Source organism: Amblyomma maculatum, chromosome 4 (genome assembly GCF_055883805.1).
Source record: "Amblyomma maculatum isolate TAMU_Amacu chromosome 4, ASM5588380v1, whole genome shotgun sequence".
Lineage (NCBI taxonomy): Eukaryota > Metazoa > Arthropoda > Arachnida > Ixodida > Ixodidae > Amblyomma > Amblyomma maculatum.
The window spans coordinates 42,793,006-42,813,666 of NC_139347.1; the positions used below are offsets into that span (position 1 = coordinate 42,793,006).

Genomic DNA, 20,661 nt, shown 5'->3' on the forward strand with positions numbered 1-20,661 from the left:
CGCTAAATAATTTTTAATTGCATTTTCTTTTTTCACCAGTTTTGGTTTCAGCACATGGGAGATGAAGATGGCTATGACATCACAATCAAGTCTAGGTCACGAAAGATTAAGTAGAACAAGCACGGGTCGGTTGAACAGTCTTAATGGGCAGCCGAAAAAAGCAGCTGACTCAAATTGCGAAATTTCCAATTGGTACCAATTGGAAAATCTCCAGTTGTAAATTAGTGCACAATTGGACCAATTGAAAGTCACCCTTTTCCAGCCATAAGGTTTCTGAAGGTATTAGTACCCAGTAGATGATCACAAGATGTACTTCTACATTAAGGTGTACAAAGCGCTTGATACTAGCGATATTAAGGTGCAAGAAGAAAGCCTGATTGGCGTACATGGACAGCACTCAACCTTACTGTGCCGTTTTACGAAGGAAATCATGCCAACTGCTTGCTTTCACATGAATCAAGACAATCAAACATCACATTCAAAGGACATCAATATCATACACTGCTAACCATTCCCTCCTAGAAACTGATACTAACACATATATTTGCCAAGTATGGCTCTCTTAGTGGTCTGGTCAGAGCAATAAGATTTGAGTGACGACCTGTGCAAACAATGAAGATTCTGTCTACTCCCCTTTACCCCCATCCATGGCCATGAGTCTTCCCATTCAATAAAGGACATTCAATCAATCAACATGAGGAGGAGGAGGAATAACTTTATTTAACTGCTAACACAACACAAAAACATTCAAATATAGCACACATTTCTTGTGGCTGTAGGAAGAAGGAAAAGAAAATGCACGGGCCTGCTACTGGCTCTAGCTGGGCCACCTCCGCTGCCTCGTGCGGACATATATTATGTTGAGGCATGAAAAGGAAAGAAAAATAAAGAGCCTCTGCCCGTGCAGAAGTGAAAATAGAGAAGAAAGGAAAAAGAGAAAGACGCGCGCCGCAACAACAGCCGTCGTCCAGCACCGAAGCAGTGGCGGGTGCAATGACGGCTTACAACAAATAAAATTCGGTGGCTGGCTAGCCTCCGCCGCAAGCGGCGTTGACCTACCGTCCCAGCCCCCTAGGGCCAGGAACTGCCACCCTTCACCACCTCCCATAGCACACATTTGCTCCCACTTATATATACCATATATTTAGCTCTCATTCTGGGACTGGTTATGCCTGTTAGTTCAGCATAGTTATTTCATTTATTTTCAACTGCAGAAATGTGCAAATGATATGTGCACAGTTCTGCAGATTAAGGTCTTGAAAGCTATAAATACTCTACCGAGAAGAGGGTGAGAAAGACTCGCAACAAAGCCGTCGTCCACCACCGAAGCAGTGGCGGGTGCAATGACGGACTGCAACAGATAAAATTCGGTGGCTGGCTGACTACCGTCCCAGCCTCGTAGGGCCAGGAGCTGCCACTCTTCACCACCTCCCATATAGCACACATATAGAACCTCCCGAGTGGCTCTCAAGGCCTTTGTTGTGTACGCGTGAATTTTAGTGTGTCATATGTAAATAGCATTTGAGTGATTTTTGTTGATTTTGTTCCCGTGAAATGCAATGTGTCAAGGCCAGGCAATAAAGGAAAAAAAAGCGCGAGACAAGATGTGATTTCGCATTGAGAGCCCCGCTTTTAGGTTTCCAGTTGCTGAGTTTCCTGACTTACGCTTTTGTGAGCATGCATGTCCCTTTCAAGCTTGCTTCCATACATACTATTCGGACTAGGTTGTTACACCGCAACTGTGGCAACGCGCATTCCCGCATGCTACGTGCGTCGCGAACATAACTTTGCGGAAATGGTTCTAATAGGCCACTATCAAATTAACGGCGATCTTTTCTAATTCAACAGCCCGTGCCGGAGTTTTGACTGCCTACTTTTAGCGCGCGCAGAACACTGACGCCAGACCGGATGTAGCGAGGTCATCGACACTTGGCCGCCACCATGTTCGACGGCTTCAAGCGTGTTGCACTCACTCTGGCACGAAAGGACGCGCCCGCAAGTGCCGTGCCCCAAAGTTAACACATAACATATCGACCCTACAACATTATGGGCAATGATATAGTTTCGTCATGATCGCTGGCGCAGATCTATCGCCATTGTAGTCTGAGCGCGAAAAATACTGCTAAAACGAAACTATACCGTGCCAGACGCCGTACGGCAGTACTGTGCAAGATACAGATGATAAAATTTTACAGTTGCGCGGGTTAGCTTCTAGGCATGTTTGTGTTATCCGAGTTTACCTTCTCGCCCTAATTTTAGAAACGGAGTTTCTAGCACTGAGAAATGTACAGGATAAAAGCTGCTGCCGCGAAAACAGCGCAGAGGCACGCGCGGGTTTCAAATTTTCGCCCGCTCTATGCGGACTCCTAGTAGAAACACTAAATATTAGTTGCGTGTTCTGTCCTTGGAATTACGCAAACAGAATAAAACATGAGCGCCACGTTGACTGCACGAAACGATGAAAAATAATTTGTAATCGATTTTTTCCTCTCTCATAGGCTGCTTCGATTTCAATCCCCGACTTCACAGAGGAGTATAGATTACTCGTGGTTTGGTCGCTGCTTTTTTCATATTAATCAGCACCAGCCGGTTCACACACACACACACACACACACACACACACACACACACACACACACACACACACACACACACACACACACACACACACACACACACACACGCACGCACGCACGCACGCACGCACGCACGCACGCACGCACGCACGCACGCACGCACGCACGCACGCACGCACGCACGCACGCACGCACGCACGCACGCACGCACGCACGCACGCACGCACGCACGCACGCACGCACGCACGCACGCACACACACACACACACACACACACACACACACACACACACACACACACACACACACACACACACACACACACACACACACACACACACACACACACACACACACACACACACACACACACACACACACACACACACACACACACACACACACACACACACACACACACACACACACACACACACACACACACACACACACACACACACACTGAATGAACAGTGATTAGGCTATGTTGTATTCGTTTGGTTTCTGTATTGGCCTGAGTTGTTACTTATTGTCCATCAACCTTGTCAATACGCGACAGTATATAACCGCGGTTCTTGACAATAAACATTGATGTTCACTGCCTACCATCGTTCATGTTGCTGTGCAATTCGCGCTGGCGTTACTACAGTTTACAAGGCAGTTTTTGTGCCTCTCACAACTACGATTTGTCAGGAACATCGCAGCCGTCGTCCGGTGGCGTTGAAACAGTTAAATAACTGCACAAGTTGAAACCGAACCCGCACAAGAAAAAAAAAAATTCTAGAATTTTTGAGGGCGAATTTTACACCGTGACTCAGGCACGATATTGTCCTGCGAACTATTCCAGAAAAACAAACAAACAAAAAAAAAAAAACATTGGTGCCATTTTACAATTGCAATTATAAACAGCAAAAATGGTATCCCTTTTTTCAGACGAGCTTCAAGGCTACTACATTTCCCGGCTAGGTCATTCTTTTTTTTTTTTTTTTTTTTTTAGCGCTAACTTGAAACTGTAACCGCGGGCTTCTACTTAAATATGGATGTCGTGAGCTTTCACTTCTTTTTTATCTGACGCAGGGCACTATATGATAGCTAATTAGTTTTTGTTGCAAGAAGAGCTTCGGATGATAAATAAAACATACATAAAATAGTGTATACGTGCATGTGTTTGATAAACGGATGAGGCTGCGAATTCGCGAGCGTGCAGGTATGTGGCATGAACAAAATTCGTAGCTGTAGCAACCTACCGGATGGTTTCCCTGGAAACCAACCTCAGGTAATGACTACTGCTGCTACTACATGACGCAAAACTAAGGAAATTGTGCGTTAATTGACGACTGTCTTTATACATGGTCACAATATTCATTTTGATAGCCCAGCCATACAAATCCACTACTAGCACTTATAACGATCCTTGGCATAAGTGAAGGTGATCTTAGAATACGGTGAGTGAATTAGAGATGAGAAATGATGCTATGCTGTAAAATGGCAAATAAAGTGGTTATATATGTGATTTTATGCTCAAACAGCCCTTCAATTTAATCGAGGAGGAGGAAGATGAGGAGGAAAGGCAGGGAAGTTAACCCGTAAAAGAGACCGGTTTGCTACCCTGCACTGGGGGAAAGGGGTGAGTGGATATAAAATTTGTTAGAGAGGGATGGGTGAAGTTAGTACAGTCACATCACAGACATGTCACATCACATCACGTCACAGTCATATCACGTAACATAACAGCTAAATAATAGTCTTTCGATTAGGCCTGTGCTTTTCATAAAGCGGAGCAGTGCCTGGGAGGCCTTTACCGCAGACGATCGCCGTGGCCAATTTAATCGAAAATACAACCAAACTATTCGTGCACGAAATGTGCGCTGCAGGTCCTTGTGCTTTTTGCGCCCTGATTTCATATATGCCAAACTGTATGTAATTATGATCACGGCCGGTCTCGAGGGAGAGCGCGTTTCTCTCTTCTCTTACGGCCTCTCCAATGGGGTCTGTTTCCACCGCCCGCCGCGCCTCGGTGGGGTCGCCACCGCCCCACTGCTGCTCCTCCGCTACAGCCGTTCACGCGCTAGGGAAACGCGCGCTCGCTCTTCGCTCCGCCAGCATCGGTTACAACCGGCAGGTCCTGATATTTCACCCCTTATGGCTAATAGGAAGAAGCCGTAATCAGCATCTGATTTATCGTGTATGAGCAATAAAATAGTCAATAATATGCGTGCGCGCGCCTTCTTCAGTGCTGTCGCGCACGGTCGAATGAAGTTTCGGGTGCACTTGCATCAACACTTTTTGCCCCTAAATTTTTCACAAAACTATATGTACCATTTTATGCAGTGTGCCTTTGAAAGCTGTAAGCAGGTATAGCGCGACCTGACGCTAGTGCATGGCAAACTGTTCAGTGGATATTCTGTCAACCGCTGCCGTTTTCGTTTAGAGCAAAAGAGGCGCTGACGAAAATTCATAGCACGTCTCAGATTCAGAGTAAGGAACAAAATTTTACGTATACAGTTAAAATTTCAGTTGTCTAGTGATGTGGACTGTTCTAGCTTCGTTTAAAACAAATCAGTAGGTTGAAAGACAGCAGATGTATACGTAATCTCGCGACTGACGCACACGTAGACAGTCGTAGTCAGATTAATACAGTGATAAAAAAACAACAACATTTAATCAAGGAAATGGGCATAAACAGATATGCATAATTGAAAAGAGCAGCAAGCAATAAAAAAAAAATGTCCTTCAAAGTTAACACATTGCACTCATTCATCAAAACGGTACATCCGGCTAGAAAATTAAAGTCTCAAAATCTTTCTGGACGGTTTGTGCACATAAGGAGCTGGCATTTCGTTCCTGTCTGTCACCTTCTTAGCATAATTGACAAGAAGGATTCTGAGAAATTTCTCACATATTAAAGAAGCGGACCTTATAGCATGGCTATTGTCAATGCCTTCCAGGCAACTCAGCAAAGATGAGTTCTCAAGTGCTGGCTGGATTAAGATTTGAAGGACTTCAAGGACATTTGTGTGTGGTAGGTGCACGACAGCTTTTTCAAAAAAAGACACAACCTTGTCCAAGAGGGCTACAAACTCTAGTTTTGGATAATGCAGTCCGCTAGAATCTTGTCCTCGCAGAATAGTGTACATGGGGCTGCTTCTTTCGCTGGTTTCAAGAAGGATAGCACAAGCGTCACACCCGAATGCCACTGATTAACTTCACAATTAATGTACCCAGCGACGTAAACTAAACCAGAATACGTGACAGTGGGTAATGGGATGACAGGAGATACCATCACTTTTTTCAGTTCCTCGGTTACTGATTGCAGCAGAGCTGAAATGATTTCGTCGGTGTCGACACTAGGTGCCTAGGCGCGCAATACAGCGCGACATACAACTCCTATAGTCACCTCGATCTGAATAAATAGCACAGAGAAAAGCTTTTATATTCATTATTGAGGAGTGTCCCTTGAGTAACAGTGGCGAATGTGTATTAAGAAAAGCATTCTACCAAAATAATGGGGCAGCGATTGCTCTCTAAGGCAGGCATTACTGCACAGATAGTTACAAGGAACTATTAGTTCAAAAACATACTAGAAAAGGAAAGAAAATATTGCTAATTAGGGCTTGAAATAGATTTCCCGTTTTTTCATGAAATAATCATGATATCATGTAAACATTTCATTAAACCAACGTTTATTTGCAAAATTAAAATAATTTTATAATACAACATAAAACATTTGCTGGTCTATAAATTATAGCAAAATTGAAAACAAAACTTAAAAGCGTTTACTCTGACGTTATACTAATACTTTATGTCATGTAAGCATTGTGCAACTTACATTACATTTCTATAAAATTATTTTCATCTTCGCTGTTACCTCGATGGTTTCTCATCTAGCGCTGAAAGACGGTTTTGCCATTGTTGCTGTTATGTTTGCCTTGAATTAAGAAGCTTCGATGCGATCACTGCTCATTCACTTTTTTTATTCATCTTCTTGTACAGGCTTGGGAAAAAATTCAGATTAAAATGAACAAAAGTAGATACCATGCCGCAATACATGTCATATGCTTGTCGAGCGTTTGCTGAGCGACAGTGCTTTTTAATATAAAGACTCCATTCACGTGTGTAGCACGCTGACAGGATGCCGCTGCAGCATCTACCTTCTGTAATCGTTCATTTAGGGGCTGCACTCACCACGAAACCCGCGGGCAACAGCGCGAAACCAGGCAAATGCCACCCGCCGCCACTGAAGCAGATGCGGAGCGAACAGTGAGCAGGTCGCGCCCCTTGCGGCGGCGGAGAGCTTGACTCAAGGAGAAAAGTTCCCATTGTTCACGCGGCGATTGAGAAGGCCGTAAGAAAGAGCGCGCGCTCTCTCCCACGAGACCGGCCGTGTTATGATTCATTCTTTTGATTTCCAGTAAATATATGTTTACAATTATGTCACACCATGAGTATTTAGGCCACGAAACTTTTAGCTCGATAATGTGCCGGAAATTCATTTAGAGCTCGCATACGTTTAACTGCAATATATACAATACGCACTGCAAGAATGGACGTTAATTTTATTGTTGCAGGTATGTACAATTTCGGTAGTAAAATAGATGCCTGTTGGATGTGTCAAATATCCACTGTAAATATTTAACGCTCACGTTTTTATACAAAATTAAATTGAGATACAACTTTTTTATGGTTTGCGGGGCACGTTGGGTGGACCCGGATACGTCGGGAAGATCCAGTCTATAGTGCTCAGTTAGTGCTTTAGCACGAAGTGCTTCGCTAGCAAGACAGCCGTCTTGTCCGGGGATGAAGACTCCGGGGCGCGAATAAACTAAAATAAAATGCTTTTCGGTCGCGAGTGAAATTTGTACCCGTGGTAGCGAGGACAGATCCGCTTCTCTGACCTCTGCATTAGACCAGAGCGCAATAGTCGCAGCCGAACATTCTAGCTTTTTAACCACCAGTATCTCGCTCTTTGCATTTGCATGTTGTCTTTATGAACTTAGACCGATGCGAACCCGAAGTGAAAAACAAAGTGCTTGAGCACCGAATTCGCATCTTAGCCAAGTGTGTCTCGCTAGTGAAAAAAATGGTATGGTTTTAACGCATTTAGAGTAGGACGCGCTTAAGTTTTGGTGCGCAGATATAGGTCGACGGAGACGATGACTTGCAATGAATAGCGCGAGAAAGTGTTGCAATATGCAGGCGGGGCGATCGGCTGCGGCAATAGTTACGACGTTTTGCGCTCACTTCCAACGAGAAATTCCTGGGTTCGAAACTGTTTCAACGGTTTGTCTTTTTACTGTGAAAGCACTGCAAGTAGACACACAAACAAACGTCTAACGATTTTGCTAGGCTCTGTCTGGGATTTAGCAGGGTTAGACGGACGATATCACGCGAAACCATTGTTTGGATTACTCGAACATAACACGTGGACTGTGGAGTCACAGTCTGGCGGGCCAATCAGGAGTGAACCGCAAGCAAGTCGTTGCTCGGCTCTGACAATTGTATGAGCGTCTTGGCACTAAAAACTTTCTTTTCTGGGGATTAAACATCAGAGCAATAGATAGAGACGCCCGTCACCTGCCACGGTTGGCAGGTGGCTAAATCTCCCCTTTCGTCTTTTATGGCAGAGACGAAAGATACGGATATAACAAAAACACGGATGTAACGAAAGTCTTTAGTGTCCTCGCCATTACTACTTAAGCGGAGTCGGAAGGGCGTGTGCTTTCGCATATATTACACACGAATCAAATGAATTGCCGTAAATTTCACCCCGATTTAATCCCGTCGGCACAATGCACAAAGTTAAGCAAATTGATTGCTAGCGTTCTTATGTCTCATTTAGTTTAACGAAGTCCGATGTATCTCGCAAAACTCAGTGGTAAGTTTGGTGTCATAGCTAAGAGATAACGTGGTCCTGGCCAGTACTCATCGCAACTAAGGGCAAGTCAACACGATTGATATACTAACTGAGTGCTTGGCCAAACTTTAAATGCTGCTCTATAAATAGAGTGACCGCTGCAGAAACTACACATATGGAATGCGAAGCACCTTCGCTTAACCTTTGAGGGGCACAGTAAAAATGCTTTGTTTCCGCGGGGGTTAGAGAAGGCGGTATGTTTGGTCAAGTTCTTAATTACTAGTTTTCTATATGACAGATGATCATAAGATCCTTCTTAAATAATAGTTTAATGTAATTCTGAATGTTTAAGTTTGCGTAGTGAAACTTTAGAGTACCATGTTATTCTGATTTGCAAACATGCAGCAATGTAAATTTGTGTTTGAACTTGGGTTACGGTCGTTTTCTCGAGTATCGTGCAGCCCTCGAAAATGCTTCTGAAGCTGTATGCAGGTGGTGATTATAGGCGCCTGTAAAAACAGTCACCCCATTTCTTTCCTCAAGGTTGCGGCGTAGAGAACAGGGTGCAGTCGAGAATACTGGGTGGAGAAGAGACCGCGCCCCCTCATCGCTTTCCCTGGATGGTGAGTGAAGCGGATCAGCTGCGTGAGAAATGGTTCACCTGTCTTCTGTAGCAGAGACTGCTGCCTGCTGCACTCACAATAACTAGCTCCCATTCGTATATATTCACATCACATCCCCTGAAAACATCGCGTAAGAAAAGAAAGACAGACGTTGCATGGTTCGTTCAACAGGGTACAGTTTAACGCGCTTGTGCTTCAGGTTCGGAATTAAGTGCGTATGTTTTAATCTTCGAGACAAAATATTTCGTGAGTCCTCCACTACGGCGTCTCTCATAGCCTGAGTTGCTTTGGAACGTTAAACCGCACAAACCAACCAACCAAATCAAAACAATGTTTTTAATTTTAGTTCCTTAGCAAAACGCGCACTGGCTCGACTGGGCCGTTCAAATGCAGCATGCCTTTCGCTCATTCTTCACCATTCTCCAGGGTATTCGCTGAAGGCTTCGGCTACTGCGACGTCAAAAAGTACTTAAAGCCACGGCGGCTAGGTTTCTGTTGCTGAGAGAAAAGAGGGCGGAACAGTTTGACAACGCACCAGTCTGCTGGCGGCGTTTAATCGTGTCACTCGTGAAGTCTATTCGGAATCTGCTCCCTCTGCACACGCCCATAAATCTACAGAATGACTTTTTGTAATGTTTTGAGCTTTTTCCTATACTAGCACCCTTTGCGCGAAGACACGGCAAACTGTGTGAGTGAAAACTGCATTTGAGAACTCATCACAAATTCATTTGCATTCTTGCTGGTTTCCAAGAACGTCGCACGATTACATCAGTGCTGTAAGGGAACAATTACTGAACAACATTCGCCATGGCGCAGCCATATGAATACAAATATATATATATATATATATATATATATATATATATATATATATATATATATATATATATATATATATATATATATATATATATATATATATATATATATATATATATATATATATATATATATATATATATATATATATATATATATATACTAGAATATTTGTATATAAACAGTTATGGGGGGACACTCAAGCTACGAGGTAGCATTAATGGCTTCCTTTTGCGGTGCCTCGCTCGCGTATATGTAGTCTCTGCTCGCTTTTAATTACGAATCCCTAAACGAACGTCCCTATACCTCTCACATTAGCATACAGTGCTAAGCGACCTCATTATCCAGCTATGTATAATTCCCCGCTTTAACCGAGCCGTACTTACCTACCGGCATGGCCCAGTAGTATTGTGCTCGACTCGGCATAGGAGAGCACTGTAAGGAGTATTTCTATCCGCCCTCCCTCTCACCACATATGGGCACCCCGAGTTGGCAGTTCCTCCAAGCTTTGTGGCAGCATGTGGTATTGTTACGTCACACAACCAATCGAAGAATCTTTGCTCGGCCATGTTACGTATGCCGACTACCAGCTGCCGTAGCCATGCCCGCAATTTTTCGCTCACGACGTCTAAGTGTCGTTGACGCCGAAGCCTGATTTTAACGCTTTCACGTTAAAAGCTAACAAAGATACGCCGATGCGGCCTTCGTTAGTGGTTTGTATAATAATGCGCTTGTACTTCTCAATAATTGAAGAATTAATAAAATGAACTAATTAAACTCTTGTTTTTGGTTTTAGAGGAGTCAGGATATGTTTTATGTAATTGAAGGCTATCAGCATGCTAGGTGAACCCAGCTTTTTTCTTTTTTTTTTTAATTTTCTTAATCGGCAGCTCAATTCGAAATATCGAACGTTCGTATTTGAAAGCTCGATCGTTGATACGGCTTTACCGTGCTTGAAAAATGACGTCACTCACTTTTTATGCATTAATTATTGACTCAATTTGCGTATTTGTTGATGTAGAAGTTTACTTTATTTTGGCGGCAATACCACGCACAGCAACGCCAAATTATAACGATTCCAAGTGGAAAAAAGCCAAGATTCTTTCAAATGCTTATTTTTTGCGTTATATATTGGGTCATATTCCACGCCAAGTGGCTCGAGCTGTGCGCTAAGCAACCTTCGATTCATTAAAAAATTAGCAGGGTTAATTGCGCTACTGTGTAAAATATTCTAACTGGTTCCCTGCGAAACAGTTTTTATTTCCGCGGCCGCCATCTTTTGTTGGCCAAGATAGCAAGACCTAATGTAACAAAATGTATCTGTAAAACTAAAATGTATTTTGTGTAAGTATAAATTTCTTTCCATGTGAATTAAAGGCGTTATGCTTACGTGCGTAATAGTTCGAACTCAATTTTTTATCAGTACAAAACACGGAAAAAAAAAAAAAAACAAAACCATCGTCTTTTGACATTTTTTATCAAATTTTATGTTGTGTTCTCACAATATAACTATCTGGTCAAGTTGTGAGTAAGGCAAATAATATAATACGATAAAATATTTTAACCCTTTGGGGACCGGTAAAAAAATCTGGCGATTGTGAGGGGTCTTTAAAAAAACTTTTTAATAAATGCAGTATTTAAACAACCCTTTAATATGCACCAAACTGTAGCTATTTAAATGCTTTTTCATACGCATGTATAATATTTACCTTATGTTGTACACATTATATGCGAAATTTCGGGAAAAATTTACATAGATGTTTAAAAAGCATGGATATAAATAACAATCGGTCATAAATAATTACAGAATATACAGAATTTGGGAAAATGCCTATCCTTCTTAGTATTGAAAATATGGCTTGCACCTGTTTCAGTTTTTTTGTTTTAGTGCTATTTACCTACCAGGCAACGCTAACGTATCAGAATGTATCAGAAAAAAAAAAAAAATTAACGGCGAGGGAAGTTGCAATTTTACCTTAAATTTAGCTGTCAATTGCGTAATAATATAGTCCTGATAAAGTATAATAGGTAGTAAGTTTAGCAGTTCCGTTCCATGGCATTTATTAAAATGAGTTTGTTCGCAGCACATTTTCTACGCCTATGTACGCTGGAGTCGGCTCCAGCAGTGCTGCACTGAGGTCCAAGTATATGCTCCTGATGTTCAGATAAAGCCCGGTTGGTGTGTTAATCTACGTTTTGATCACTTCAATCTCTCGCGTCCCTGATTACGAAGTAGGTTCAGAATGTACAGTTGAGACAGATGAAGGCTTGATGTGATGAAGCGCCCGTGCTCCGATCAAGGGTAGCGCACTTTCAGACCGCTCGGTGGACTAAACTTCTTTATCTCGATTAAGTTATTTTCACCCTCAGAATTGCGACACGCTGGTAGTATTGTCTGCCGATGTGAATAGATTACAGGCGGTCAGTTTTATCTCTTGTGTGACCCCTTAAGACAGGTTGTTACAACCAATTAGGCGCCTACTTGTTCACAAGATGGCGACGTAGAATGACCATCTCATTCTCCTTCACTTATTTCTGCCATGGACGCTGCACAGTAACGATAAACACGCGATCACACAACATGGCACGATCTCTCTGGGTGGTTTATTATAAACCGCAAACAGCGCTTCCTGACAAAAGGGCAGCTCACTGCTGTTTACGTGGTGGGACACTATAGCAAATCTGCTCGTGTTCTGACTGAAAGCGGCGCCTGCACTTGATAGCACTGCAAAGGGATGAGGAGACATACGTGGGCCGCTGTCGTTATAGTACGTATCTGCAGTTACCACGTGGGGCAATCTGATGCTCCCGCTAGGCGATCGCTTCGTTTTTAGTTTTGTAGCAGTGCCCTTGGGCAGTTTCATGTATTGGGAAAACTGGACTCTCCGTTTTTATTGCGACAACGTACCCTATCGGACTTCTGTATTACCGAAGCTGGCGGCGTCCATACTTACCGTCGCGTTCGGGTATTCGGTTGCTTCAGTGCGCACTCACTTTCACCACTAAATGTAACATCGTCGCAGTAGCTGTGCAAAGAACTTTGAAGGAAAGTAATAAAAACTATTATTTATACCTATTTTCTAAGTGCAATCGCAGCGCTGAATTCTGAAGATTCAATAGAGCCTATAATAAAATATATACCAATACACCATGTAATAGCATGTAATAACAAGTATAGGTAATAGAGATATTTTGCGTCCCTACCTGCGTGGAAATTAACAGGAGTGAGAAAGAGGATGAAAGTGCTGAAAGCGCCTGTAACGCCATTACAACATACATAAACATGCCCTGAAATTATTGCATGAAGCTTAGCAGAGTAAATTGAAAACTAAATAGCAGCCTTCATAGGATAATGAAGTAAACATCCATCCTAGCCTACTTTAGGAGAAAGTGCCTTTGGTGAATAATCATGTTATATTTAAAAGAAGTAAACCTTGTAGACAAACTGCGTTTTTTCTGCACAAAAAGAGATATCCTTGTGCAAGAACAACCTTATGTTTGGCATATAATAACCAATTTTTTAGTTACTTACGCGCCATAAGCCTTAATCTAACACACCGCAGCGCACCGGTGCGCATTGTACCACACTACAGCGCACCACACCACATTACATTTCATCACACCACGCCACATCACCATACCATACCATACCATACCATACCATACCATACCATACCATACCATACCATACCATACCATACCATACCATACCATACCATACCATACCATACCATACCATACCATACCATACCATACCATACCATACCATACCATACCCCCTCCCCCACACCATACCATACCATACCATACCATACCATACCATACCATACCATACCATACCATACCATACCATACCATACCATACCATGCCATGCCATACCATACCATACAATGTCATGCCATGCCATACTACACCGAACCGCACCACGCAACGCCACGCCACGCCACACCACCATGTTTTAAACCATGACAGTGAATCATAATTTGTTAAACGAAATCAAAGATGATTAGTGCAAAGTTTAGGTCGGTTGGTTTGAAATTACCTTACTGTGGAGACTGCCGACTGAGAAAATTTAAATGTGGATTCAACTTTGATGCTGACGGCCTTATATAGATTCATCAATGTAACTTTTCCCTTAAGATGAAAACTTTGATTACAGAATTATTATTGTCTATCACAGAATGTCCGCCTAGCCGTGCGATCCGCCTGCATATAGGCCGCACAAAGTAACTCTCACGGGTTTTGAAATAAACACTTGTAAAGGTTAAAAAATGAACGCCTGGTAAATCTGTTCTGGTCCTTTCTTTTATGGAATTCTTGCAAGCGCTTAAATACAGCACGGGCATGAAAGACTTGGCTGTTGACAGCCAGCACTCGCATTGCCTACTTTGCGTGTTATTTCAGTCATGGGTCACCATGACGGCACTGTTAGTTTTTTTTGTTGTTGCGACGCAGGTGGCCCTCGTGGACGAAGAAGAGAAACTGGTCGGAGGAGGATCCCTCATCGGGAGTCGACATGTTCTCACGGCTGCCCACTGCTGCTCCGAGTGAGGCCTGCGCTCGGTCTTTCAAGCTCCCACGACACCAACAGATTCCTGACAAAAAACCCCACCCCACTCCCCGCGCGCGCGCGCGCGCGCGCACGCACGCACGCACGCACGCACGCACGCACGCACGCACGCACGCACGCACGCACGCACGCACGCACACACACACACACACACACACACACACACACACACACACACACACACACACACACAACGGGAGTTAAATTTATTCCAACCTCTCAAGCTCTATCAAACTGTCTCTCGTATCTCGTCATTCGCATTAATGTCATTGTATGGCACGGATGGAGGCGAGTAGCTTGACCACTTCTATGATTATTTCCCAATCGTCCAAAGGGGAACTTTAACTTCATCTCCTCAAAGTCCAATGGGAAGTCATCTCTGAAACCAAGCAGGTGCAGCCATGTTATTTTTGTTCGTTTGTCTACAGAGAATTTGAGATTGAACATCTGTTGCATTTGTGGGTAACGAGCAAAACTATGTCTAAATACCCAAAGATGAAAAGCTGTGCTTTGATTAGCGTGCAAGAAAGCCCCTCTTTATTTCGTGTGCTTGTCATGTGACATAAGATAAGACAGTAAATAAAGTGAGTAAGTGGTGGAGGCTACGGGACAGCTACCGGCTCTTTGCGCTGTCCGTCAGCCGGCGAGGACAGGTATTCTCTTGCAGTCGTTTGACCAACCCCCTGTAATCATGTTGTTCTTGATGCCTGATTTCTTGGACACTACATGACCCCTATCTGGGGTGATTCCTTATAGACAAGCGTCAGCCCGTGACATCAGTGGAGATGCGGCGGCGCTGGCGACAGCAGTGACTTTCGTGGTGTAGGCAAAAGCGCGAGCCGTCTGCATTGGATGCGCGGCGCTTGCCGTGTTTTCGGGCATAATTCCCAATATTTCTGCAAACTGTGGTGCGGTTTACTGCGCCTCGAGGCACAAAAAATAAAATGGCAATTGTTTTAACATGTTTCTTGCGGTCGGATTAAGATGAGAGCTAAGGGCAGCGGCATTGAGCGCGACAAGTAGACTCTTCGGTGACGGATTGCCTTCGCGGCTAACGTGCGTTGCACTTCTGCACTGAAACTAGATCACTTTGTTTGCAACCCTTAATTGTCATGATTGCTTTTCAGCTGCACGATGAGTAGCGCAAGAACAAACGCCTGCAGCTCGTGCCCGTTTTGATATACTATCAAGTCAAGAAGTTTAGACGCGATATTCCGTGTGCATATATGACCCCGCTGGGAAGCCGCACTGTGAGTTACATTCACCTGCAGTACTGCCCGAGTATATTTTCACACAGAAAAGGACACAAAAGCTGCTGCGAAGGTAATTGCAATTGCAACGATCTTCATCACCGGTTTTATAGTAAACATGTCCCGCAGCGTTATTTCTCATATTTTTTAAATTTATTTTTGGAGGTCATTATAAGATCGTGACAAACGAATTAAATATCCACGTACAACCTAGCTCTGATCGAGTAGAATATTTAAGTATATAGGGTACATGGAGGTTAATGTCCCAAAGTGGAATCGGCTATGGGGTACAAAATCAGTAGAATAAGATGACGCGCATTTGAATAAAACATTTCCAAGTGTATTAAAAAAGCTCAGCAGATCGCGCAAATTTCGATGCAAGCGATCGTGAAGGAACATATTGCATCTGCACTCATGCGTCTCTCCTATAAAGCAAAGAGAACAAAATGAGAGCATTCTTACGGGCATGTACATATTAACCTGTGAACGATCTTGGCTACGTCTGTAAGATGAGACAGACGTCAAACGTCTTTTTTATCGAGCAGGCGAAAACAAGTTGGCAGAGGCGAACATGTTACAAGAACTAAACGATTGAGTTCTTCTTATTAAATGTAAAATTATATTACTTAAGTTGCTGGTAAAGAGAGCTAGAAATGTGATTTCTTTTTCACTATATATATAGTTGCCGATAATTTCTTTAGTGTGAAATTGCTTGAAGCAGCAGAAAGCGAGTCAAAAGAGATGGTCATATAAAAAACACAATTCAGTCATTCATATTGTCGTCCTCCTTGCATGCGCCAGGAATAGGCCCGGGAGTTTAACAGTGTTCACTATTAGTCTCTCTTATACATTGCGCTTTCTCGTTTTTATTTAACTTAATCACTCACAGCAGTCGCCTACGTACCGTAGCTACGCGCTGTTGAGGCCACGGAGAAGGAAGCCAATGCAGCGCTCTTTTCCAAGTAATTCTAGCAGTAATCGACTGATAACGTGCTGAAACACTCTCCAAGCATAAACCAAACTATTTCTACGCACAAGCGAAGCTTACGTTTCAGGATATTCGCACGCGCAAACTGGTTTCGAAGGCAGCGTCGCTTGGCGCAGTGTAGGCACGCTGCGCTTTTGCCTACACCCCTTGTCGCTGCCGATCGCAGCGCCACCTTTGTTTACTAACATGACGCTTGTCTATAGACTATTAAACAACTAAAAAAAACAAACTTTGTAATCATCATCATATGCCAGACTATACCCACTGCAAGGCGAAGGCCTCTCCCATATTTCTGTAATTAACCCGGTCCTGTGCTAGCAGCATCTACTTGACCCCTGCGAACTTAACTTCATCCGCTCACTCAACTTTCTGTCGCCCCCGCTACGCTTTCCTTCCCGTGGAATCTACCCTTGTTGGTTCTCAGCGCGCTAAGACCCACTAACAGATAAAGAAACGTGAAAACAGACAGGACGAACAGAGCGCGAACTCACAACTATTTAATGAAAATGCAACACTTGTTTTTATACATATTTTTTTTTTTCAAGCATGATTTATCATGGGATTATCACAAATAAGCACATGTTGCCGCACCTCTATACTTTCTTGATAAACTCAATTTCGGTTTTTGTCAATGTGATGGAAGTGTCACTCTCTTTCAATTCTCTCGCCTGCATGCCCGATTATTCTTGTTGCAGCATGTGCTTATTTGGCACCGTGAGCCAGTAAAAGAAAGATCGACAGCGCGCGAAACCATTTGGCGGCTACTTTAGTGGAGCATTCAGCCGTTTTCATAATTTCTTTTATGAAAAATTGGGGAGACACACAAGCTCCGCCTATAAGAGTATGACGCGATAGCTTTATTTCTTCCGTCTGCTGCTCCTGCGGCAGATTCTCGTTCGCGTATATCCACTTTGCTGCATGCTTAAACTCTGATTCCTCAGTTTGTGCCTCTACTACCTCGCACATTTTAATTAACTTACAAACGCAATATACCCAGTTATGTTAAAGATCACAAGACATCGATACTTATAAAGCCCCGCTATAAACAAGCTGTCTGAGCGTGACTGCATTAACTGCATGTCCTGAGTGTGGCGCGCCGTACTCATCGCTCAAGGATCCTGTAGGGAGCTTGCTTGAAGTGATGCATGCTGGGTAATCCGCCATGTTGTCGTCGGCAGCAGACGACGCGCCGCGCAGCCTTATCGTTTTCGAAGGTCCACCACGCAAATACATGGGCTGTTCATTGGCTGCCCTTACGTGTCTGCAAGATGTCGGCAGATTCCCGAGGAGCGTATGCGTCGACGCTGTGCCCGGAAGATCGGGCGCGCAATGAAGAAAATGTAAAGCAGTGCGGCGCGGACCTTTTGAAGCTACGCGCGAACGTCTGCACTATGGGTCTGGACTTGTGGCTGCCAGTCGACATCCCAGACATACCCGACATCCCCGAATGCCCGGATTGGCGTCGATCTCGCGTCTGTTGACCAGTGCAAGCCATTCGCGTAGGCGTTGCTCAGAGAGCTTTTTGCCTTCTAGCACTCCTGCAGGCGTATACGTTTTGGAATCTTGAATCCGCCGTCGGCCTGTCCTATCGCGCCAACATCGTCTGCGCGCAGTACGCGACCATGTAAACGGGCTGTGCTGCAGTCCGGTGCTGCATCGTTTGCTGCCAGCGACGACGACACGACGGATTACCTAGCATGCTTCGCTTCATAAAACCTCCCTAAAAGGTTTGATTCCCATCTCAGCCACCTTTCTAAGAGGAGAATCCTGAGTTGATAGATCCTGCCGTATCATATTATCGCGCCCGTAACGTGACCTCTGGCAGGTTTGACAGGCGATCGGTTCACATAGCCAGCGGACAGCGGCATAAGTACCACAAGACAAGGCCCAATGGAACGCACACACGTCGATTTCCTCTTCTTCCTGCCTTTCCCTGGCTCTCTTTCAGACTTATTCATCTCCGTAACAATATGATCTCGTGACGTCGAATACCCGCCGAGAAACCAGTGCCCTCCATGTCAGCTCTAAACGAATACATGGCAGAGCAACGCTCGTGAGTGATTTTTCCCTCACAACATCGACAACGCCGGATATTCTGCACGACGGTACTTTTTACACTATTGGATTGGATTGCATTTGTACTGAGGCTTCCTTTTTTTACCAGGTGGACCATAAAGATCCTAGCTAAATCAATTCCCTACTGTGACGGTGTCTGTCCCGTCGTGGCGCAACGCCATCAGTATCATTTATCTAGTCAGCTTTATCCAGTTCTCAAGGCGTCGTTTGGTTGTCGCCACAGCCACAGCCCTCTTATCCCGCTGTGTAGCATCACTGTCCACTATTGTGTTAAAATATTGGTGATGACGATGATGGTGGTAATGTTGCTCAGATCATTGACGCCACTTAGCGGCCGGCGTCTCGACGGAGAACTCGCAAAACATGCTGCCAGAAGCCCAAGAAGAAGCTAGGTTTGAGAGTTGAAACCACAGACTGAGATTTCAGTCACAATATTGATGGTCGTGCTCTCGCGGAATTTTGAGAGAGACAGCCTTGTCAAGATTCCATGCCATTATAGCTTTGCTCCGTTTTTTTTTTAATCGTGGCTCGAAGATTTAATTGTGGCCTCGATACCACCGTAACTCTCGGAAAAATTGTACCTCGTCTTAACCGAAGCTTTTATTTTCTTCCCTAGCGGTGATAGACTAGCGCACTTGAGAATGTGAGAGCTAGCGGCCTGGAAACAAAATGGCAAAGCAGGTCGACCCAACTTGTCGCTGAAGGGTAGCTCTGTACACTGGACCCCATCGGAAAACTGGCTTCACCCATTCCGCGCCTAGAGATTGTATTAATGGCAAGTGAAAACGGGAAGACAAGTCCGCATTTACTGCTGGCGCCGTTGCACATACAAGGGTTGCGACCCGAGTTCATGTTTCAAAGTACAGACTTGAACTTGCTTGCCTCGAAGATTTTGAGCCGTCTTCTGGAGAGCAAACGAAGCAAAATTTAGCACCAGGTGATGGGCTTACCGGTGTGTGCTCGCGCCGAAGAGATATTGAATAGAAATAAAACGAGAGCAAGGACCGAGCATGCTGCTCTAAACACAGCGCGCTAGAATTCGTTCCGTAGCACATGGCTTCAGAAACCTAAGCAAGTCTGCTCACAAATGTACTACATACATGGACGTTGCTTGCTGTACAGAAGCGGTAGCCATAGGTCAATGGTAATGGAGTTTGGCATCAGCATTGAAATCGAAGCAGATTACACTCGAAAATGAAACATTTGCAAACAGTCGCCATCTTGGCTCCGCTGCTGCGATACCTATAATTATAGAAAATTTCAGATATCACGAAATAATCTGCATGCCTGTTACGTATGCAGGAAAAGCGATAGACAAAAAGCTATTCTGACAAAAAGAAAGTCACAGAGAAAAACATGCGTGGCTTTCCCACATCATGAGACTAAGTGCGGCGATGCAGCCTTTACAGGAGCTAGAAGACCGAGGGAGATAGGGGCGTGAAAATGGGACAGAGAGAGGAGCCCGCCCAGAACAAACAAACAAACAAACAAGCAAAAAGTCAAAACAAGATAAAAATGCTGATTTAGCGTGGTTAAGCCAAATGCGAGTTAGGTGCGTTAGCAGTTCGGGTTTCACATACTCATGAGCATGTAGTCGTAATCTACTATGTACTCTTATGACATAGATATCCGACATAGATAAGTCCCATTTAACCAAGCCGCAATAGCGTGCCTGTATGGCTTAAGAACAGTGTTTCAGACTCGGGATCCAAGGATCCTAGTAGGTTTATACCCATCTCAGAAGTGCCAACCAAGTTAGAAGTTCCTGGCCAATTCGGTCATAGCATGGGGTCTGTTGCGTCAAACAACCCGCTACCAATTCAGTGTTTGCCAATGTCCCCTGCCATTTATCAACTGTCATACGCGTGCTTGTGGGAAAGGGCGAGTAAACAAATATCGGCGAA

At 44.1% G+C, this 20,661-nt stretch overlaps 1 protein-coding gene across 1 annotated transcript in view; it reads left to right on the forward strand.

Annotated features, from left to right (window-relative positions):
* The first annotated feature begins 3,755 nt into the window (after positions 1-3,755).
* The window catches only part of LOC146190863 (transmembrane protease serine 9-like), a 35,075-nt gene continuing 18,169 nt past the window's right edge, over positions 3,756-20,661 (forward strand). The window contains exons 1-3 of the mRNA XM_084600242.1: positions 3,756-3,783; positions 8,974-9,053; positions 14,329-14,420. Of these exons, the coding sequence (XP_084456368.1) occupies positions 3,756-3,783; positions 8,974-9,053; positions 14,329-14,420 (200 nt within the window). The remainder of the gene's footprint in view (positions 3,784-8,973; positions 9,054-14,328; positions 14,421-20,661) is intronic.